The sequence below is a fragment of the Numida meleagris genome, chromosome 14, assembly GCF_002078875.1.
Source record: "Numida meleagris isolate 19003 breed g44 Domestic line chromosome 14, NumMel1.0, whole genome shotgun sequence".
NCBI classification, from domain to species: Eukaryota; Metazoa; Chordata; class Aves; order Galliformes; family Numididae; genus Numida; species Numida meleagris.
In genome coordinates this window covers 3668382-3692527 of record NC_034422.1, presented here as the reverse complement: position 1 = coordinate 3692527, position 24146 = coordinate 3668382, and the positions used below count along the sequence as shown (strand labels likewise).

The window sequence follows — 24146 nt, the reverse complement described above, 5'->3', positions numbered from 1 at the left end:
AACTTTGCACCCAACTTCTGCTGGAAAAGAGCAGCAATCCATCAGTCCCTGGTCACTTTTTCCATGACATGTTTCATTTTACAGACATCTGCCACATCTCTTCTGTTTTTATGGTTGCAATACTGACCTCTACCATGTGCTAGTGTTGTTTTGACAAGAAATAGGACCTACCCTATCATCCTCTAACAGCTTACAGTGTTTTCAACATGAGCCAGAAATAGAATATTTGCTGTTTTAAGATATCCTTACCTTTATATAAGCTGAGTGAGGCACTTCTAATCAGAACATCCCAGCATGTGGCTCATAAAAAAAAAGTTATTTCCCATCTTCCCTGCTGAATTCCGTCCCAACAATTTTCCACATTTAATTAATAAGCTATTACTGATAGTGATTTTGATGACCTACAGAGGGTTTTTTGTTCATTTAGACCTTCAATTTTAATGGAGGCAAATATTGAAAAAAGTAGTTTTGCCATCAGAAAGGGTCCAAAAATGCAACTTTGTGTTCACTCAACTGACAGCTTTTAATATAAAGGTCAGGAAATACACTAATTAGTCTTGTTACACAATACTGTGACTAGGGCCAGATAATTGGAGATTAAAATAAATGAAAAATTCTAAGTTCACATTTTGTGCTCCTCTCCTAGAATCCAGGAGCAGAGGCACAACATTTACTAGTGTCTCGTACTGGGAGACATGTTTAACAAGTGTGCAGTTTCTCAAGACTCAGTGAAATATGGCATAATCACTTACAGGCTGACTGCATATTAGAATGAAACAGAATAAACCAAGATTTTGGCAGGAACAAGAAATCCAAATATGTGAAGAAAAGCAGCTCTGAATTTTTTGTGATCTTTTGTAAACATATCTTTGCAAACACATATGGTGTCTACTTGTGCATATACTTTAGACCTTAGAACTGTTGCCTGTTTGGCAGTGCAAATATTACTAAACTTCATAGAAAACAGGCTTGTTGCTAAGACCTGACTCAACCACATTTTCCAGTAGATACTCGCTAACGATGGAGTGCTAGTGACCTCTAGTGCTACACATTTTGTGATGCTTGAACAAAGGCTCATTATTATAACGAGTCAGAGGTGCAACGCATTTTCTTATCTAAAAAAATCTAATGATAATTGGGCATCTACTGAAATACAAAACAAAATTGTGAAGGTGAAGAAACAGTAAAACAAAGGCATTCGAGTAAAAAGTACAACTTCCAGTTTGTAAAATGTTGTTTGTAGACGCTAAGGAGTAATCATTATAGTCCCTTGAAGTGTGCTGACACCACATTGCTTAAAAAGGTTTTAAAAAAATTAAGTTTCTTAAACCAGCTAAGCAAGCACTGTTTTGATATATACAGGAAATGTTTCCCTTCCTGAATCAACGTAAGATGTTAAACATTTTTGTTCCTCAAATTACTAGCAATTGAATAATGCCATTTATTTGAAATATTTTTGCCTGCAGACTGAATTCTAGCCATCTTAGATCACTCTACATTAAGGGTTGGACCATAAAGCCTAAGTCTTCAATAGATTTTTATTGAAGGGTAAACAAGGGTTATGTATGATGGGTACTGCTACCCCCCCATAGCTAGTATCTGACATTTAAGTGTTTAGTACAGCTCTTATAATTATACCCATACTATAATGTTTCTACATAAAGAGACTAAATAAACTGAACTATGTATGAATGGAAGATTAGAATAAGAGTTGCAAAATGAAGAGATACATGGAGCCAAATTTAAACCTTCTGTGTAAGTGTACCTTTTAAACTGTAAATACAATTTGCTATTTTTTCTCCACTACCATAAGACAGAAGAACATATACACAGCAAGAGGAAGAATCTCTGAAACACAGAAACTTGCACAACTTAATTTTCCATAAAAAGCATTTTAAAATTGATCTGTTCCTCTTTCCGTCGCCCTTCCCCCCCCCCCCCCCCTTTTTTTTAAAGGGTATTTAGTACAAACATACATACCTCCTCCTGCTCTAGCCTCACTTACATTAGAGATATGAGCTGTAAACAGAGCTGGGAAGCTTTGCAGGAAATCTTAAAGTAGTTATAACAACTTTTGCATTTCTGTTTAAAATATTGTTGTGGTTTATCCTTGCAGTGGTCCAGAGTGTCAGTCATTACTGAAGGCCCAAAAAAACACTTTAATCCATTGAAATGACTGTAAATCATTTGCCCCATTGCACTTATTGAGATGTATTCAGTTTTGCTAATTTTTCAGGCCTCATAACCCATATTTTTGTGCAGAAAACTCCTCATAAACAATGTGGAATAAGCTGGAGGTAGAAATATTCATGATGTGTACAACACATTTACTTTTCAAGCATATTCACAAACATATTTACTTTCTCCTCAAGGAAGGGTAACATTGCACACAGTTGAACTCATTCATTCTTAAGTTTCTGCCTTTTTTTCCCCCCTTCTTTCAGATCCCTCACTCTTATCACAGATGGGACAACATATGGTAGGAAGCCATTACAGTATACTGGAAACAGCTTCCACATTATAGAAGATTTCATATTGAGACTGCAGAGTCAGTAAATAGTTGGAAGCAACTGAAGATATCTGGAGTATTCTAACCTTCACACTATAAACATTGGCTGCCATTGCAGTTGAAGCTGCTGGAGAAGGAAATGGAAAGGGAAATTACACTAGCCCCATGAACATTCAGCCAAAAAAAGAAAATACAAGAAACGAAACACACATTTGAAAGTAAGTTCTATTAACAAGATTTAAAATTACACAGAAAATTGAAAAGCTGAGGGATTAGAACCTGTAAAGAATTTACAGTAGAAAAGCTGAACAAAAAAGAAAAGAGAATAAGATGGCTTAGGAGATAATAAAATCCAGCTTCTTGTTAACATCTTGATCCTAAATAAGGTTTATAAGGACTACCTTACGATGTTCTAAATTCCACCTGAAGGGAGTTGCTGACATTCAGTCTGGTGACATTGCTGTTCTAATTAGCAGTCCCCAGCCCCCAAAAGCAGCACAAGTTTGCTGGCTGTTACATTCCTTTTGTGAATAAAAGCTGCATACCAACTCCAACAGCCTACAAAAGCCCATATGGAGGAAGTGAAATGTTGGTTTTCATTGTCCTAGTAGAAACTGAAGTGTAAATATTTAAATCCATTGAACTGAATTGATACTGCACTCTAGTGTATCGTAGGAGAAACAGTACTGCCATGGAGCCTGGCTGATAGAGAATGAGCAAATGAAGTAGTTAAGCTCTAATTTTCTTGAGGAACCAGATAATATAGATTAATGTCTTGCCAACTTAGAGGGGGGAAAAAAGTGAGTTAAACTGACCCTCTACCCTTCAAAGTAATGCATTTTCATTATTCCGTGAAATAAAATCATGTAGGGGCATATCTATCCCAAAGAAAATCTTCCACATATATTAACAAAAAAATTCCAAGTTATAAAACATCAGTCAATGGATATCTTACTGTAAACAGCCTGTTGTTCTGTAGTTAGAGGCCTTACCACTACTATCATCCAACTGAAAATGAATTCAGAAGAAAACACATGACAGCAGAGCAATGACTTTTTCCACTGTGCTGAACAATGTTAATTTTACTGTATATTTGCATCTGCGAATTCCCTTCCTCCACATAGCTTGTATTTTCACTATTTGAGTGGTCACTCAGTGTGTTATTCATGCTGTTACACATGCTTTTGAGAAGTATAGCATTTTCTGTAGTGTTAGCTATAAAAAGTGGCAAATTGTGCTTATTTTCTCATAACACTGAAAAATACAAGTACTTTAGCCACCAAACCTTAAGCAAGTTTTTATCTTGCAATATAAAGATGTAACTTTCCAAAATACTAGTCCATCCATACCCTACCCTGATTCAACCTGTTTGAAGCCAGAGATTCCCAGAATCAAGTTCAATACAGCAATTAAATGTAGCCTTAAACTTCCTGTGGCATTATTACAAATACCATTTTAGGTTCTCCAAATAAGCGGACAGCTACACTGAACAACATCATCTTCTAAGTTGCCTTTGTTCCATCAAGGTCAATCATTACTGATGGTTGCTTCTTGATGTTAAATGAATTTATGTTTTCTGATATGTCCAGAATCAGGCCCCAGGCCTCTTGCCTTTGCCGCATCGAAATCATTACTCTCCAGACAATACTGCCCTGCAAAGATTCCTAAGGCTTTGCCTGTAGCCTATGGCTCCCTTAGGGTTCAAAATGATCAAGTTTTAATAGAATCTAGATTTCTTTTTCAGAAAACTTGATCCAGTCTAACAGGTAAGGATATTAACTTGATACAAGTGCCCATATTGCAGTAATATGAATACAAAAATAAAATCCTCTGAAAATACAACAGTTTGAGTTCTTAACTACCTGCTCCCAGCTTACTGAGGGCAAACACACAGCTCAGAGAGCACCTTAGTGGCTAAGGCCATTAACAGCTAGTTTTTCCTGAGGTTAATGAACAGAAGCAAATGTCTTCTATAGAGTCAAAGTTCCCAGGAAATACTCCAGTCATTATCATTACTGCGATTTACATCCAGTACTGATGCTTTGCATTCAATTTATAGTATTTTCCATCCCAATATGGCTTACAAATATAACAGTATTATTTTTAACATCTTAAGAAAATGGAAATTTTAAACACAACAGGAAATGAAGTAACCAAGCTGGATTACAAAATACCTTACCAGAGTTAGGAGCAGAACCTAGTGTCTCTTAGTTATATATACTCTTGAAGTGCTTTTTAAAAATAATTAAATAAGTATTGTACCATATTTTCAGTTTTCTAATTAGCTTTATACATGCGCTTCAGCTGTGCAGAAGTTCAATTCCAGAAAGGATTTTACATTTCATTCACTCCATAAAAATCTTTTTGTTCCTTATCAACTTTTATAATACCGAAGTGGTCTATTAAGAAAATGAAGCCATTACAAACTAAAAGACAAAAAAATATCTACTTGCTGTAGATTCAACTATTCATAACATTCTTTCAAAACAAGAGTTACAACTAAATTGACTAAGGCTCTTGAAAGATTTTTTTTCCCTATACCAGCAGAACTGAATATGGTTCCATTTATGTTTCTCTGACCAGAGCAAACAGCAGCATGATATCAGTGAGCAAGACTAGGGTCAAAGGGACAAACATAGGGATAAAGGTACCTGAAGGGAAAATATACCACAACAGATTATAGCTCTTAATACTTGAAAGATTAATATTAGAGTCACTGCATAGCTTTTAAAAACATCATCCCTGTGCTTGCCAGAAGACAGAAGTAGGAATTTAAGAATGCTTATAAGCAAGTGATGCTATAACCACAAGAGTTCAAATACATGAAGAAAAAAAGACAAAGAAATCCCCAGGTATTTCAGGAATTGCTGACACTCACCTAGCACTATCTCTGAAAAACCAACCTTCCCAAAGTCCTGACTGTTACTCAGTGCCCTAATTAGTTACAGCTGCCCAGAGTTATCAGCTGTAGTTAATCAAGTACAGGTGAGTCTAGTTAAGCTGAAGTAAATTGGTACAGCTGCATCAGACAAACAGGAGTTCACCAGGTGATTGCTAGTGTTCTGACTGTTTCCAAAACACATTCATAAGTAAAGTTAAAATCCCAAGGAAAGGGTTTTCTGCGCTTATTTGAGATTATTCCTAAGTTTCCCCTTTTCTGAACTGTGCTTTTTGAGCTACACTGGACTGCACTCAAACAGGAGGTGACCTTCAGGAGATGAATGAGAGTATAATCATTTCCATGATACTCTCCAAGATGAGGAGACTTTATCAGGTTAATTTTATATTCCATGCTCACCAGTAATTAGGTAAGCAGCATGCGAACTCCCCATTCTCACTCACTTGCCTCAGTCACTACAGTTAACTCCTTTGTTTCCCCTTCTTCCAGGCTCATGCATTTTCCATTCTTGGATGTACTGTGACTTAGTTCCAAAAGGAAAGACAGACTATAGCTGGAGATGTTAGTGTCAGTCCCCTCAAACCTAGGCAAAATTAGGCTTTTATGGGATCTCATCCATAGGACTATCTGGAAACTCAGGAAACCTGCTTTTCCTATCCTATAGTCTTATGTTTCAGCCACAAAATTTATTGTGGACTTAATTTATGAGACACTCAATCTCTATCATGCAGCTGAGCTTCTTGCTTATTGGTATCAGCTTAACTTTCTTTCCTAAGAGAAGTATAAGCTTTGGAGATGCTCTTACCATTTGTTTAATCCTTAAGTAGTTATTCTCTAGCATACCAACCTTCTAAGTCTTTTCTAAGGTCAAGAATTTGACTCTCTACTTCTGTAATGAACATCAGCTCATACAGGTGATTACATGTAGGTCAGAAAGACTTTCTTTGCATAACTGGTCATGAGTGGGAGTGAGAGCATTCTGGTACTGATTTCCTAATCTGCAATTAAATCCAGAATTATTTCAAATTGCTTTATACTCAGAAGCTTAAACTAACATTAGTCAGACTAGTGTCATCGTTACACAGTAAGGGTCTCAGCAGTGCCTGTTTAGATGATTTAATCAAAAAGTATCAATTAAGATACAGAATAATATAAATTGCATCAATTATATCTGAAATGATGTTATGTAGGAATGAACACAATTTTCCCCTGCTTTCTATCTTGCTGAGAATTTCATACTTGTGTAGTCCAAGAAAAGTAAAATTTTAGTTTATTGGACTATTTATATAAAGCAATATCTATTCTGTTACTACCTTTTTTCCCCCTTCACTTCTTTGGAGTTTAACAGTCCTTTCCCACTATCTATTTCACATGCAGAAATAAAGCCCTTTTCCTGGAACATTATCACCAACTTTTAATAGCCACATTTAATCTTTGTTTAATAAGTAGTAATCCAGAAAAATTAACAAGTACTTATCAGAAAACACTGCAAGATCTTGATATGTTACTAGTGATTTCTATTTCCTGAACACACCATCAGTAATAAAGTAGAATAAAAACAATTGTCATTAAATCAGGAGCTTGCAAGGTAAGCATCACCCTTCAGCAATTTATACTTTGTGTTTAAGAGCAGCTGATTTCACTTCCATTTATTTAGTCTACTCTCTACACAAGCTTAGTACATCTTAACTAAAGAATGTGGCAAAAACATAAGAACTGTCATGCACTAGGACACTAAGAGACATCGCAAAAATCTATAAAACTTAAACATTGTTCCTGTTCATAATGTCTGTTATAAACATTGCTAGGTTGAAATTAAAGCACAGCGTTGTTGGAAGTGGCCTATAAAGATCAAGTCCAACTGCGTGGTTAGAAAGCATCACAGCTAACCAAAAGTTAAAGCACTAAGCTAAACCATATAAATGGTTTGATCAGGGAAATAGACTATTTCTGTCACTCAATGTCATATTTTGTTTTGTTTCTAAAGATATTAAAAGTTGGACTTGTCAGTAAATGAGGTAATTAACCCACCAAAATAATTACGTAAACCAAGCAGCATAAATAATTAACTTACACATCCATTCCATCTCATTACAAAGATGAAAATAAACAAAGTGTTCATCATTTAAGTAGGATGCAAAGGGTGTATGCTCTGCACTTTAAACAAATAAGCTATTCAATTATGTGTCATTAATAAATAATTCAAATTATTTTACTAGGCATGACAGATACACAACACTTGCATTACAGGAATTTAAAAACTTTAATCTCAGATTATTCAAGAAAGCAACATGCTTTAGAGGCAAGGCGATGGTGTGAGGTGTAACTTCACCCATTCGATCTTTAATATGCAGTTGCCAGAGGCTGTATCTAAATGAAGTCAAATGCTGATCAGATATATAATTGGATATTAGCAGGCATTTTAACACACCTGGTGAACATGACTGCTCCGGCCTCTGAGATTCTCTGGCCTCTAATTCTGTCTATTCTTTTGAGATCCAAGTGTGATTTAAAAATAGAACTTTAGGGACTGCGACACTTTCTTGACATTAAGTTATTTTTCTAAGCCCAGAATAAAGACTTCCAAACTTCAAACCTGTTTCTTTTCATTTCAGTGAGCACATGGTTGCTTTTTCACGTAAGCAAAGACTGTATGTCTTGAAGTGGTTGGGGTAGATTTGATGCATGTTTTTCTTCACCTGCTCCTAATAGGAGCCTTTCCTTCAAATTTAAGTCAGTCAGAAGAGAGTGTTGCCTTATTACACCTTTTGTTTCTTCATTAACTCCATTTAAGTGACCCCTTGAGTGTTGTAAAAGCTTATCTTCTGTTTCTTAATTGAATCAAAGTGAAGCCAGATAGCATACAAAAATCTTGCAGAGACCCCTGACTCTTCCAAAACAAAGCAAGTTTCTGCACTCTGGATTTAGCTGTTCATTGAGATTAAAAATACAAATTTGATTATCCACTCCATGCTTGATGGAAATAAGCAGATTCTAGACTACACTATTAGAAAAGGCTAAACCAATAAGTTTAATACTCTCTCCCAAGACTTTTCACTCTCATATTCAATATATGCAATAATCTTCATGGGTTCTGTTCTAAACTTTTTAAAAGGCCTGAAATGACAAAAATTCCCCACCTTACTTAGAAAAGTAGTTTCTTCTTCACAGATTTCAAGTATCTGTGAAGATTTACTCTAAAACAGATCTCCTTTTATTTATACTGTAATCTGAAGGACATCTAACTACTCAAAGAACCACTATCAAAGAAATTAAAACACACATGAAAGAAAACATACAAGTCCAGCTTTTAATAAATAAAACACACTAACAACTGCTTATACCAGCCGTGCCTTTAGAACTGTGGTTACGTTAGGATCACACACAAAGATAGCTAGGGATATAACCTGATCATAGAAAATATCCTGTTTGTCTTACAAAGCCATCTTACAAAGATAAAGAAAAAGCAGATTTTGGCCTGTAGCACATACATACATGCAGGCAAATTCATAGGATAAGCTGTTAAGGATTAAAAGTTTTCTTGCTTAACTGGAAGCAATACACTGTGTGTGGAGTAGCCATTTATAAATTACAATTCCTTTTCAAGTAGGCTGGTGACATTTTTAGTTTACAGATACTATAGCATTGACTGTAAATACAAACTAGAGCAACATTGCTATAATAACAAGAACTCTCGGGCTATAGCTCACACATTCTCTCATGTCTCTGCGGAGAATTAAGCACTTCTTTTCCAGCTATTATTTTCATTACTTAATCTCCAGTATGCTTGACAAAAAAAACAGAGAATAGAACAGAAGGGATGTGGAAAGTTGCAGTTAATCCCACTATGAGGGACACTGTTTTATATTTGTTTTTCATTGCATTAGAAAAAGCCTTTCAAAGCTGGGCCAAGAAGAATCATTCATGCTGCATACCTTTTGACTGCTAATTATGGAAACAGAAAAGAAAAATACTTTAAAATGAGACAGACTGTAGATAACATTTTCTTCTGAGTGAAGAACCTATACACATAAAACACGTTTAGATTGTACCTGCTACAGATGCTCTCTATCAGGATAATCTGGTACCAGTGTATTCAGAGTGAATTCAATATCAAATGAAAAAAGTCAGGATTCTAACAAGAATTCATAGAACTAGTATTTTTAATACCAAATGGATCATCATCTGCATAAGATGTATGTCCTACAACAGTTAGTAATTAGTAATTAATGTTTCACTTTTGCACTTCCATTTGTGATGTACAGGTGAGGCAGTACATTTCATTTGCAGTACCTGTAACCAGACTTTCTGCAGTGTTTAGGGAGGAATCCAGCAAGAGCCTAATAAAAGTAACAAATCTTTGTAAAACCTTGTCATCTCCATAACAAATCATTTATTCTTAAGTTTAACCAAGAAGCAGAATTGAAGTGATAACAGATCCTAACTTTGGCTAAAAACCTGTAACTCTTATTATAACTACCATTAACTTTGCAGAGCATACACATCAAAGAAAAAAGGAAGATGACTTCTGCAACTTTGTTTATGCTTCTCTGAATTATAAGAAATTTCTACCTTGAAGCACTCATTTGTAGAATGATTGGATGTTCTCACGGAAAAGCCTTATTTTATACCAGGAAAACAGCCTCTAAACTCTGTACAGTACATTTAACATAGCAGTAGTCGCAGAAGTCATTTAATCTCAGTTTTCACACAGTGCGGAAAATACATAAAAGAAACATGATTAATAATGCCTAAAAAAACTAATTTGAGAAGTTCTGCAAATCGGGGATTTAATTTGCGTTTTTACCACATAGGAATTGTTTTTTTTTTTAAGAGATACAGGTGGAAAATGCAGAAAATAGTCTTACAAGAAGCTACTGTTACTGTAATCCTTTCCTTTGTCTCTGTTAGCCAGATATTATCAGTGTACATATTGTTTTCACTGCAGCAGTGCAAAGGGCCCTAGCCATAACTAGGATTTCATTGTACAGTTTGCAGTATATATGCAGAACAAATCAATGATGTTTTAAATATCAAACACTTGCAATGAATTGCTCCAGGGTGGAGTCAAGACACGAATACATTTCTTGATGCATACCATGAGGTTTTTATACAAACCAGCAGTACCTTCAAAGTAATCTGGGATAAGAGATTAGCATGAACACTTGGACAGGCTGGGAGCTCTGCAAGTTCCTATGGTTGTCAAATCACATGCTGCCATGCTCCACAGGCATAGATGAACGCTGGGAATAGCACAAGTTGTGTTACACTGAAGAGATAAGAGCCCTGGAACTACTGAAAATACAAGACCTTCAGCATACAGGAATGCCTAGATCTACATGAGGATGTAAAAGCCATTAATTGTCTTTGGAGATGCCTTATTGAATCTGAGGTTATTAGATTTTATTCCATAAAAGGAGATATCCACTGGTATTTGGGTACCAAAAATCTACAAGTTTTAGAATTTCTGGAGCATTACTCTTGTTCTTAAGAAAAAAGGATTGAGTTTGTAGAGGTCGTTTCAGGCTTGAATGTGTAACAGCTGTAAAGCAGTTCACAGCAGATCTGTAGGCCAAAGATGGACAGAAGAGATGTGCTGTCTTTGCCCTAGCCACCAGCATAAGTGCCACAGCGGAGAACTAAGCCAGGAGTTTAGCCACAAGCAGCACATCTGCTGCTATGAAATGCTGGCTTCTTCCTGAAATTAATGACTTTGTGTTGCCACTGCTTGATTCATAAAAAGATGAGTTATGAGCAAATCCAGTAAAAAAAAACAAGCCAAAAACTCTGGTAATAAGAAAAGCTAGGCTACACTCTTTTCCCCATGTATCTTGCTTGAAGAACAACTAAAGCCTATCCAGGTAGCAATAAATTCATTGTGCAACAGGCAAGAGAAGTCTGAAGAATAAACAAGACCTGTGCAGCTCTTCTGAGTTGCACGTAGCTGTCTGCTACCAGGAGGAATATAATTCATCAAGATAAAAACAAACATCCATTTTAAACTTGCTTGGCAACAAGGATGTTCTTATTTGCATAATGATGGTTATTTGAATATGACGAGAATTTGCTTGAGCGAGTCTCAAGCTTGAACACATTCAGATGTGATACAGTCTGTACAATTTTCTCAAGGATTGCAATTTAATAGTATTTATCTAATGAAAGAAAAATAAATATTGGCTGTAACATCCCATTATGCTTGAGAGCTGGTTTTAAATTACACTTGAATAAAGTAACTGACTGTGGGATGTTTGCATTTCCTCAGGGAACGGTAACTCTTCTCAAAATGGTGAATAGTATCATCCATTTCCAAGTAGCCTCTATCTCAATAATAGGACTGCTAGATAATTCTCTAAGTGGGGCCTATTGCACTTTCAACATTGAATATCTGCAATAGCAGTGAACCCAGTGGCATTTCACATAAAACAATATCAAAGAGCCCTGAAGGCAGCTTGAAAAAGGAAAAAGTATTTAGAGATCGGTAAATAATCATTGACAATGTTTTTACTCGAAATGACACACAAATAACAGAGGGACATTGCATTGGCCATTGGAAGCATTAAGTAAGGATAGCTGCAGATGTGACCTTTAGTACACTCAGTGCTCCCATTAGCTCAGATGAGGACATTCCTGAACCGGGACCATCTGTCCAGATGACTCAAAGAGATAAGGCCTTTTCAGGTTTATGCATATTCCTACATAATGGTGAAAAAATTCTGTCCATATAAAGTCAAATAATGGTTACAAATATTTTTTATAATCTTAAATTGATTCAGACATTGTGACAGCCTCTGTTACAAAGGGCAATCTCAATTTTTACTTCTGAAAACACCTGAAGTCTTGGTGAGGTATGATGTGACAGAGTAAAACCATCAAAATAAATCAATCAGGCTAGAGAGAATTAAAACAATTTCAGGATTTTCAAAAGCATATATCAATGGGAAGCACAGGCACTGATAAGCTGGTATTCAGTTTGTAGTCACTTTGCAATAGAGGCACCTATGGATAAGTTCACCAAATCAAGCCAGCATCAAGTCCTTGGTAATTTTAGATGCCAGTGTTTTTTAATCAAAGATGCAATTTTCTGATTGCAGTCATACTTCAGTCCAGCCAAACCTTATTCCATGCAGCAGATGCTGTGGATAATTAACAAGCAATTCCATCCACGTGAGAGATAATTTTATTAATGCCTTCAAAGGAATAAGAAAAAATATGTCTAAGCTTAGTTCAAAGCTGATTCTGCTCTTATTAATATCTATGCATTTCTTTGCTGTTAAGGTTAACCTAAATTGACTTAATTGTTCTAATTATGTCTTGAGCAAGACCATAAAGAAAGCTTTGTTCTTGTAAAACAAAGTCTCCTTGAGAAACAATTGAATTACCTGAAACTATAATCCTGAGAAGCTAATAATACACCTGTAAAAGAGAGGATTCAAACTGGTATTTTTATTGTAATTCTAATAGAGTGTCACTTACAAAGTTAGTAAGACAAATGCATTAAGTGGATATTTTTTAAAATTCTCTTTGATGCTGCGTTGATTTTTTTTCATTATGAACTCATGGACTTTCACTGTAGTTCACCACATCACAGACCTCTGATTAAAGTCCCAGAAGCATTCATGGAAAGCTTCCATTTCAAAATGCATTGACTGAGGCTGTCACCCTGCCACGTGTAAGCATCTCTGCAGCAAGCCACTCAAAAATGCTGGCTATCACTTCAGACCTATTGCCAGTAGTTCTGGCTTCTTCCCTTAAAGCTAAGATTCTCTCTTACTTTTATGTTAACTTAGTTCATTAAGATCTACAAGCAGGCCATTAACAAATACAACTATAAACCCTGTTCACATTTCAGAGTATTAATTTGCAAAATATAACATTATCATTTAATCTGCAGAATAATTTGACATTATATAAATCCACTTAGTCAACTCCAGCAAATTTAGAAAATGAAGACAAAATTCTTAATACCTCATGCCTAATGTTTTTAATCTTTGTGTAAGATGAGCCCATTGGCTTTCTCTACCATAGTGTGCAGAGTTCATGGCTCTGTCAGCAATTAAATTTTAAGACGACATTTTGATCTGTTTCTACAATTCAGTAGTGCTGTTATTAGGGCCATTATCCTTGCAGTTACCTCTAGAAGATTTGAAGGAAACAGAACTTCACTCATGCTTGATAAACTATCTCATTAAGAGAAGAAAGGAAGAAACAAAGAAGAATCCTTCATCTCACAGCAGTGCACGAAACAGACTGCCTAGCTCAGAAGAGAAGCCTGAACATGAGCATTGTGAACATTTGAAACTACAGTTCTAGTTAATGTGATAAAATAGAAGTGACTGTAACAGTAGAGTAGGTTAGCACAGTTTGAAAAATAATTTAATAGGACAGCCTTACCTGTCTGGAAATTAGCTTGTGAGTTTGACTGTTTATTTAGTCACACCTGAACAAACCATTTGCTCTTACACGAACATCAGCTCCCATTCGCTCCACAACCTATTTTAAAAGCTGAAGCCTTAATGTTTCCCACCACAGTTTTGGTGGACTGTGCACAGCACTGTCTGTCTCTTGCTAACAGCTAACTTCCTATTTCACTTCTCTGCTGGCACACCCCAGGCTTACCATGAAAATATTTTACAAACTTTTTTTGGATATAAGCTTCTAGACTGAATGGAGTCTACTGGCCTCCAAGTGTGAAAGTATTCAGATGGTCATATTCATCTCAGCACTTCAAATATACCTTACAAACTCCTGAACTACTTTTTTTTTTATATCCTTACACAGGTCAGAAGTAGTAAGTCACATTTACTGCCCTTCACTTTGAAAATATAAACTCCAAATTAAATTTTAGAAAGCATTACAAGCACCTGAATACTAGACAGCCGCCTCAGGAACAATTAAGTGGTACAGCAAACTTCAAAGGAAACAAGAAATCACTGTTAAGTAAAGCACTTATACCAGCGCTATTAAGTGGTCAAAATACAAGCAGTGGCATTACTTAAGCTTCAGATATTCGTGTATTCAGGAGTTCATTGCAATTCTAGAGCTTTTCACTGCTGAATTTGAAAAGAGCTTGGCTTTGTCTCTGATAGGAATTGGTCTTGCTCTTTGCTGATATAAGTCTGACCATCCACTGACCTCAGCAGAGCTATAACTGAGCATCTGGCCATCTGTCTGCTCAAGGATGCAATCTGCAGCTGCTCAGGTAGCCAACTACATATTGATTTGAACAGTCATTTCTTCTGCCCATTCAGCCTTTTTATTTTCATATATACTTAAACATTCCTTCAGACTGAAGTCTATGTGCAGTTTTGCCTTTTCTGTTTCCACACAGCAATTTAGTGTGCTTAGGAATGATAGCACAGGTTTACACTCATTTGTTGCTCAGGTCTGTACCATAGATCTTATCTTTAACTTTTAGTTCAAGTCTTCCAATGTAGGCTTCCTGCTAATTCCTTTCTTCCAGTATATCAACAGATTGTCATATGAACAAGTAGAGGGAATAAAGAAACAAGCTTTGTGACACTTAATAGAGAATAAAGGTAGCAAGCAGAAGTAGCTGGGTTTTTTTTATGAGTATATAGTTAATCTAAGTCTTGGTTTATTCCTAACAAACATGGATCATATATTAATATAAAAAGTTTAAATATCTACCAAAGTTACCCGACGCATCACAGTTTACATAGTTTCTAACTTTTCACAGCAATGCAATTGTTGAACTATGCAGAATTACTATTCCACTAAAACGAGAGGAAATAGGGGTAGATAAGAAAAGAATCTGAATAGCATTTGTGTCCTCACAGGCACTGAGGACAAAAATCACACATGCTACTGCTTACAGGAAGATGACTTGGTTTGCCTGTATTTTTCAATGGATTTTGTAGGTGCTTACTTTTTATCCTTTGCATAACTGTTTTCTTACAAGCTTAACAGTCATATTAGTTTCAAGTGCTTGCCTATACTGTAGTAAATTCAGGCATCAAAATGACCTCAAGCATGCTGACTTTTTTTTCATCTGACACAAGTTAAAACATTTAAAATCAGGCTAAATTTCAATTTTAGTGACATAAATACCTCCGGCATCCTTGCCATTTACCCTATAACATTCCTCATCTGTCTTTTACAATCAAATCCTCTCTAGCCTTCTAAGCAATCAACTCCTCTGACATCTGAATTAAACATTCAAGTGATTCAAGAGATTTTTTTAAAGAGCAAATTTTTCATTTGATTTGGCATACCTCTCAAATTTTCAGTTGTAATTCGCTTTCATTTTCCTCATAGACCTGTAACAAAATGACTGAGCTGGATCATGCTGATTTTGTAGGAGTCTACAGTAGAAGAAACGATAAGACAAGCTAGGTTTCTGTATCTCCCTAAAAACAATAATGCTTAATATAGTATGAAGAAGGCAATACTTGCTTCAGAGAATGAAATCAAAATTCTTCTGGTCATTACCTTTAATAATGATCTATGCTTGCCCAGCTTTAAGAAATTTCACAGGTAGGGTAAAAGAGCAAAGATTGGATATCTTTTGACTCTTCTTTCTAAAGAAGAGCTTAGATCAAGCCTGCTAATTAATTCCATTATCAAAAATAAACAATCACATCAACAATTCCTTGAAATCCTACAGCTGGAGCTAGCAAGAACATTAACAAGACACCTTGTTCTTCCTCAGATGTCACATTATGGAGCTCCATTGTTAGGCAGAATAAGTTCTGTGCTTATTAACACTAAAGAAAGTAATCAGCTGAAACCCTCAGCACAGTCTGGAGAGAAACTAGAAGATCTCTGTTAAGCCAGATGGAAAGTGTTCAGATCAGTTCAGATAGGAGATGTTTTTGCATAGGCTGGTAAATCTTCTCAAAGCACATTGGATATTTGCTCATTTCTCAAACAGGAAATAATGATTTCATTTCAGAAAATATCAAATATTTTGAAATACAAGTGAGCAACAGTGATGAGGAAATCATCACAGCAGCATTTCCGCATAACAAAACAATGTATAAATTTAATTCTGATGGGTTATAATGTACTGAAGCAACCATAGATATAAAAAACATCATTTTTATATATATATATAAATATACATATTTATATATAAGTTGTGATAGCTTTTTCCTTTCCTCACAATGGTTTATTTTTGCTTTTGGAATGCAGCATATTGGTGGTAATTTATATGCTAATGAATAAAGTAGTGTATAAATTGTTTAACTGCATATTAATGAAGAATGAGAGGTTATAAGTTAAGATGCATTTACGCAGCAGAGTGAGAAGCATTTTCTCACCAGTTGTTGGTATCTAGTTCTTGGAACCTTCTCCAAGTGAGAAATCCCACATGTTGAGTAGAAATCAGTACTGGTTTGTGTTCAATTACATATTTTTGGAGGAATTACTTAACCTTATTTTCCTCATCTATTTTCTCTGTCCATGAGAGTCTTCCAGCTCCATCATAATCAAAAATCACACCTCTCTCCAAGCATAAAGTTAGAGCACACTCCTACAACAAATATTTCTTCATATTCTGGGGTTTCCTTCTTGAGGAGAACAGAAAGCCCCAAGTCTTAATATTGTATTACTATTGCTGAACTGAGCAGAACTAATTCACTATGTCCCGTAATGACAATTTGAGCTGTTTGCTGTTAAGCTAGAGAGGCTTACTTATATGGCACTATTTTTAGATGCTCATCTATTATACAAGGAAAAAAAATAAGAATTTTATCCATATTGAGTAATTCTTAGAGCCTGATTGAGGTTCTAGCATCACATGAACTTTTAAAGTAGCTAGATGTCATCATCAGTACTCCTACTGCTAAACAAGATCCGAGCATCCTTTCTCAAACACTTTTAATTCAAAGAATTGGTCCCCTTGTAGCCAGTCATTCTACATATGTTCATTTACTAAGAAAGTTCCAGCATAAACACTAGCAGATGCATTGAGGCTCTGCTAAACTCTACCAACTAAAGCCAGTTTTTTCTCCCACCATTAAAACCTGCACTATAGTACATATTTCATATCATTCATGCTGGTGATTCTCTGATAATATGGTTTAATGTAGTTGTACAAACTAAAGGGAAAGAATTCAGCAGTTCAAGTGTGCTGTATTTTTAAGGAAGCCTATGATCAAGCTATTTTACTTGGAAAACAAATACCTTAAGCCTTTACTTTAAAAGATAACTAGATTTATCTGGAGAGGTGGCAGAAAAAAAACCTCGTATTTCTCCTGCTGTTACTCTCCAAATCATTCAGCCCATGTTTTGGAAGAAGACCGGACTTCTGCTTGCAAGCCCAAATTCTAATTTTTATATAATTCCAATTGCAATTACAGGTACTCTAAAATTTATATTAACAAAAGTTTCTATTAAGTGCTAAGTCACACATAAAATGTGAGTTTTTCTAAATAAGTATTATAATTATAGAATCCTCTGCAAACTCTCTAGGTAACAACCTAGAAAAAACACACTGAAAAGAATAGGAACCTAAATAATAACTGAATTAGATGTGCCATTCAAAAAGGCAATATCAAGTTAAGTAAAATATAAATTGAAATGATATCTTCATGGGATAAACAGTAAGAAAAGTACTTGATTAGGCTAACTTGAAAGAGATACACCCCTTTACTAAATGTTAACTCTCAGGGCAATATTTTAACTGCCTTCGTTGAAGCCTAGGTAAAAGGGAAGCTAAATGATTTTTCATTGTATGTTTTTACTTGTGACAAAGTAAGAGACTGAATTCCAAGTACTGAACTGTTTCCATACTCACAGTAAATAACTTTTTGAAATGAAGATAAAGCCAATAACAATTTAGCTGGAAATAACTGGAATCTGGATTAGTATATAGTGTATATTTCATGTTTTTCCTGCAGTGATTACAAGTTTGCAAGTGCAGTAATAAATTGACTAGCTTGTTTTTAAAATGCTTTTACACCCTGGTTTCTGTTTTAATTGATAGATTAACTTCATGAATGAAGTATTATCATTCTTTCTGAAGTACATGACATCTATGGCTTTGAGAAAATGTAAATATCACTGAAAATAATTACATCTTTATTGTGAGATGCAGTGACAACTGTATTACCAGTAATGGTTATCTGCCATTTCGTGCTGTTACAACTGTTTCCGCCCCCCCACCCCCACCCCACAGAGCGCTATCTGCAAAATTGTCCAGGAAGTTCAGGAAAAAGATGGATTTTTCATGTGCAGGCTGACTGTTACAAGTGTATTAAATAGATATTTGCCAGTAACAGAACCATTGCAGGAAAGTATTATGTGTGCTCAGATTAAAAGAATGAGTAATCCCACAGGATAGGATTACCTCTTACTTCAACCTAAGCACATTCCTAATAGCTTTGCATAACTTCACAGTTGATGAAATATGTCCTGTACAGCCTTTATACCTGTTCTGGCTTTGGAAATCTCTAAAAGGCAGTATTTCCAAGGACAGGAAAATGAGTGGGTACCATGGGAGCACTCGTATCTTCAATCATTGAGAGACTTTTCTAAAACAGAATTTGGACATTCAAGGTACATCTCCTGCCTTTTGTCAGTACCTCTAGATTAAACATCCTCTTCTCATGCTCAGTTTGTGAATCTGCCTCTTTGCACAGGAAACATGAAGGCTTCTTAATCACCATCTCAGAAGAAAAGGCAACACTTCCACACAAAGGCAGATTCAAATGCTTTTCATTGTTTTAAATATAACCTCTCATCACGCTAGTATATTCTGACACCAGTTTCATTCGATGAACTGACATTTTCTTTCCTTCAGTTCACAAATACCTTCTCTCAGAACACCCTACCATTTAAAAGGAGAATAGATTGTGAAACACCACTGGAAGGCTCTTGGCAAATTACAAATACCTTTTCTTAAAACATGGCACTATTCATTTCAGTTTTTCATAATTCAAATTAATTTGTTTTGGCCACCAAAACATGAAGAAAATCGAGTCAATCTAAAGCAAATACGAATGTGTCTTTCTTATTGATTTGGTGGTGTCTTGCTCTTCTCACTTAGATTGTGAAGTATGAGGAGAAGCTGACAAGGTAGCTGATCTTTCTGGTTCTCCTTTTGTCTGATCTTCCACCAGCCATAGATATTTAAATTTTTCACTGAAGCTGAAGTCACTGGGAGAGCAACAAAGACTGGTAAATTTTTACCTAAGAGTTAATGAAGTCACCCACTAGCAGAACAAAATTTTTGTAAATGCAACTTGACATTGTTAGGTTGTTGCTCCTTCTGAAGGACAAAGAGGAGATTTGATGATATTTTACTGTCTGAATTGAGCTTTATAAATCATCTTTTGAAAGCAAAACAAGCTACTAAGTAGTTAGTTAAAATCTACATTATGGGTGAGGTGTGGAGTTGGGGTGCTATTCCCTGTTTACATATACATTTTTCCCCCCAGCAATATGAAGATAGACCACTGAATTTCTGAAAATTTTTGTTCTTTGGCTTAAGATTTGCAAACCAAGCACAGACTAAATAATCACTATTCAGGCTAGAAAACAAAGAAAACTGTATACAATTGCATTGGGGAAAAGATCTGATGTTAATTGCTCTGGTTCACATTCCAGTGGCAAAGAAAAATAGTTCCTAACTTACACTACTAGGCAGAACAGGTACAAAACATGGGTGCTGTTATTTTGACCTGAGTGTTACACAAAGAAAGAGCAATAGGTATTCTTCTTTGCCTTAATTAAACAGTGAAAGCTCTATAATTACTCTACAGAGGATGTGCAGTTAATTTAATTCTAACAAAAAGCCTTCAAGTTTCCCAGAGTGACTTTAGTTTGAGTAGGTATAGCTTAAAAAAAGCATATTTTTGTGACCAAAAGCAAGACTCACTATGCAGCCTCTCTGGAAATGTCTTTAGTGAGAGGATTTCATTGTTATATCTCAAATCAGGGCAGAGTTGTGGGGAGAGGAAAGAGCATTTTTGCAAGTAGAGCACAATTTCATAATTCTCATGGTAGCCATGAAATTGAGTCACAGCTGTATGACACTGTAGACACGCAAATATCTGAACTGCATGAGGTAGCTTGAATAGCTATTCACACAGTGTTTGAGCTGCATGTAGTAGCTTGAAAGGCAATTAGTACAGTGTTCACAAAGTCAAATATATGAGGACTGGTTGGCTTAGGGCATAGAGCACACAGGGAACAACAGGTTATTATCTTTTCACTTCTATGCACCATGATCTGATTCACAGAAACAGAAACCAAGGGTGACATTTTTAAACTGGCTACTGATTTGGGTATTTATGTGAATTTATCAAGCTGTTAGCAATTATTTTTAATAATTATGAATTACTAACACTAGTATGAAGACTTCTCAGTTTGCTTCTGTAAAGAATGAGTTGCTCAGACTTGAGCATCTACTAATCTCTTAGGACAGCACTGCACAGAGTAGTTGAGTTGAATTATAGAGGAAGTTACACAGAAACCAGAGCTTTCTGCATTAAGAACTGCATAAGTCAAACCACATTTCAAACACTCCCATTCTGACTAGATTTGATCATGTTCTTCTCTGAATCCTACAAATCAGCTAAGGCCGAAACAAGGAAAGAAAAAAACCCACTTTGCTAGCACATCAATCGTGTTTTGTGACAGGTTTCTTTCAGAACCAGTTTCCTCTTTAACCATATCCATGCATTTGTTTCACTTGTATTATTTTAAATGAGAATACAGCATATGAAAGAATGTTCCATTCAACAAAAGTGAGTTGTAATTCATGTTTGTCACTAGGTCTGTTCTGCCCAGTTGCCTGACCTTCCCTCCTCCAACATTATTTTCACCTCTTTAAAATACAGATAACAAAACTAATACCCTCAATACTTTCACCTGAAGAACCTAAACAGTTTAAGTTTCTGACATGGCAAAGAGAAATAATTATTTATGGTTCAGAAAAAACACATACGTAAGCAAGAATTAATAGTAATCAAAACAATTACATTTGTTAACTCATTAGAAGTTAAACATGAGATTTGTCAGAAAATGATGTGATTTCTTTGTCCAAGTTAAACGCAAAACTGTAGTAAGATTTATAGTCTTAACTTCGAGTGATCTTACAGAAAGCCAAGGGATAGCAAGATAAAGGAAGTGTTAGTGTTTTATATTCTCATATAGTCAATTTGTAAGTTACATCTTCATAAATTCCCTTTAAGAAATTCATCATATTGACCAATATTTTTAAAAAAATAAGAACAAAAAAGCTGTGTTCTCCTATGAAGTTTATATTCACAGAATAAAAAAAATACACTAAGACTTCAAATTTCATTTCAACTCCATGTCCTGTGACAAAAGTAATCATGAAAATATTTACTCATGAGTAAGCCTGCTAATGTACTGCCTAAAACTAGCCCAAATATTTTCAGCATAAGAGTTTTGATTAAGGTTTAAGTGTGTATAAACAAAACCAAGATGTAGTTTGTTCATTTCTTAAGCACCAGAACTTTGCATAGGTGCAGGCTTGAGCATTAACTGGAAAATGAAAGGGATGAGAGAAGAAGGTATTCAGCAAAGGTAATGTAATGACTGACCCAGGAGACTTTATGAAGCCAATGAGCTGAAATACTTTCAGACAAATTGACTGAAATCTTAGCCGCATATTCAATTATGGATAACTAAGAGCGTGTAACAAACACTTCGGAGTTTCAATGGATTTGAAGCTATTACCTTTAATTATGTCTCAGTAGCCTGTTCCAGCAGAGTAACTTCCCAGAAAAAGAAAAAATGAAAACATTCCAAACCTATCACCCAAAACAACAGCATAGTCATCATTCCAGATACCATAGAGGATTTGTTCTTAGAGGTGTGTGCACACTTGGAAATATCATCAGAAAAACTATCAACAAAACTTATTTTTTAATGATTAAAGTCTCATTTTAAGGATTTAGGGGGCAACAAATTCTATTACTCTTTGAGAAGTTACGATCCTTTTCTCCTGTAAAAGGTCTATCTCAATCAGCAATCACACTGAGAAAAAAAGCATATTAAAAGAAAACCATTATTTATATATTTTCATAAATGAGACAAGCAATGTCTAGTATCTTCCATAGAAAGAACACAGCATGGATTTGTAAGGATCAGCATAAGCATGGCTGAACAGACAACATCATCAGTCTTACAGAGAAAGAGGAAAGCAGCACAAGTTCTCTGCCCATGCAAAGCTTTTCTACCCTCACTTAGATTTAAGTGCACTGGGGACGAAAATCAATGTAAGCTACACATTTGATATTTGAAGTCAGTATTTACTTCAGCAGAACTGCCAGAACAGAAAGGATGAAAGGCAAACACCACCACCAACAACAAAAAAAAACATAGAAACAGTATGGAATGCTTCATTATTAAGGAAACCAAGAAAGAAGAACAAGCAAAAAAAAAAAAAAACCATTAAGAAAGCGCTTACAGCCAGCTCTCTCCCTAACTTTAATACTGGTAGGTTGAAACTGTATCCTTACAGAGTTTCACTGATAGATAAACAATTTCACAGCACAGGGTATAAAGCAGAGAACATAGCTGCCACCGACCAGTTCTCAGACCACCCAAAAAAGTTATCTGTCACAGTTCAACAATAAAGAAAAAGTAACTTACCCATTTCCAAGGATGAGGGCCCAACAGAAAACTCCCAGAAGAAACAGTCTCTAAATAAAGATGCTTCCCTTCCAGCTGCCAGTCCTTAAATGAGGTTAGGGAGCAGTGGGCAATGGGTCCACCCCTTCCAGTCACACAGAACTGCTTGCACCTGTGCTCCCAGGGCTGGCCGTGCCCTCCACCAGGTGCTCAATCACTGGTTCAGGCTGTGACCTAACAGATCCCATACACGTAGGTATGGTAATATGGCTGTTGAAGACGTGAAAGGTACAAGAAAGTAAGTCACTTTGTATAATTAAGTTATGTTGGTTAATCTGTTGTCACGCTTAAAAGACATCTAGCACACACTGGGCAAGACACCTACAGCAATACGAGAAGCAAGGCACAAATACCTTGATAGCAACAGCTTCCAAGATAAGCCCAGCTAATGAGAAGGTGCCGGATCTTCTGACTGCATTATCATTGCACACACGATGTTTGTGCAATAGCAGAAGATTTTCATGCTGCTGCATGGTATTACCTTATATCCTCTTCTCTCCTATGGGAAGCAACAGAGATGGCACAAGCTATTTTTCATGCTTGCCCTGCACATTGACGTATACGTAGAGAAAACGAAGACTATGAATTCCCTTATTCCTCATCAGAAAGTACATTAGGTCAACCAGCAGCTCATTGTTCAAGGGAAACTGCATCAGGTCATTCTCTTGCTTTCCTTTCTTCTCTATTACGCTTTGAGAGTTTGCTTTCTGAAGTTTTTTTCATTGGTGTTGAATGCAAGCTTTCCAAATAAATATCTATTTTTTTGAATTTGTCGGAGCGTACTTGAAATCCCTAATACCCGAATTCCCCAAGGCGGAGCACCCTTCGCTCCCTCACAGCATTCTTCCCGCCCTTTTCCAGCACACACGCGCGCGCCCACCTGAGGAGAGCAGCACGAGCTCGATGCAAACCCGGCGCGCGGGCGGCCAGCAGCCAATCAGCGCTCGGCAGGTGAGGGAAAGGGCTGGGCGGGAGCAGCACGCTCTGCTCGGCTTAGCGGGGAGCTGCGCAGCTTGGTGCGCTGTCTGGGTAGCTGTTGTTGTGTTCTTTGTCGGGCAGGAGAGCCTGCAGCAGAGCTTCTTGCTGTTCTGGGGGGCTCATTTCACCGCCTGG

At 36.2% G+C, this 24146-nt stretch overlaps 1 protein-coding gene across 2 annotated transcripts in view; it reads right to left on the bottom strand.

The window, feature by feature from the left end:
• Positions 1 to 23839, bottom strand: part of TMEM132D (transmembrane protein 132D) — a 229164-nt gene extending 205325 nt beyond the window's left edge. Inside the window, exons 1-2 of one of the 2 annotated variants that reach the window (XM_021413020.1) lie at positions 22995 to 23839; positions 15641 to 15685 (exon numbers count right to left, since the gene is read on the bottom strand). Coding sequence is in view for 1 of the 2 variants with exons in the window: in XM_021413019.1 (XP_021268694.1) it covers positions 22995 to 22998 (4 nt within the window). In the remaining variant the exon portion in view is untranslated. The remainder of the gene's footprint in view (positions 1 to 15640; positions 15686 to 22994) is intronic. The other variant, XM_021413019.1, reaches the window with a different exon arrangement.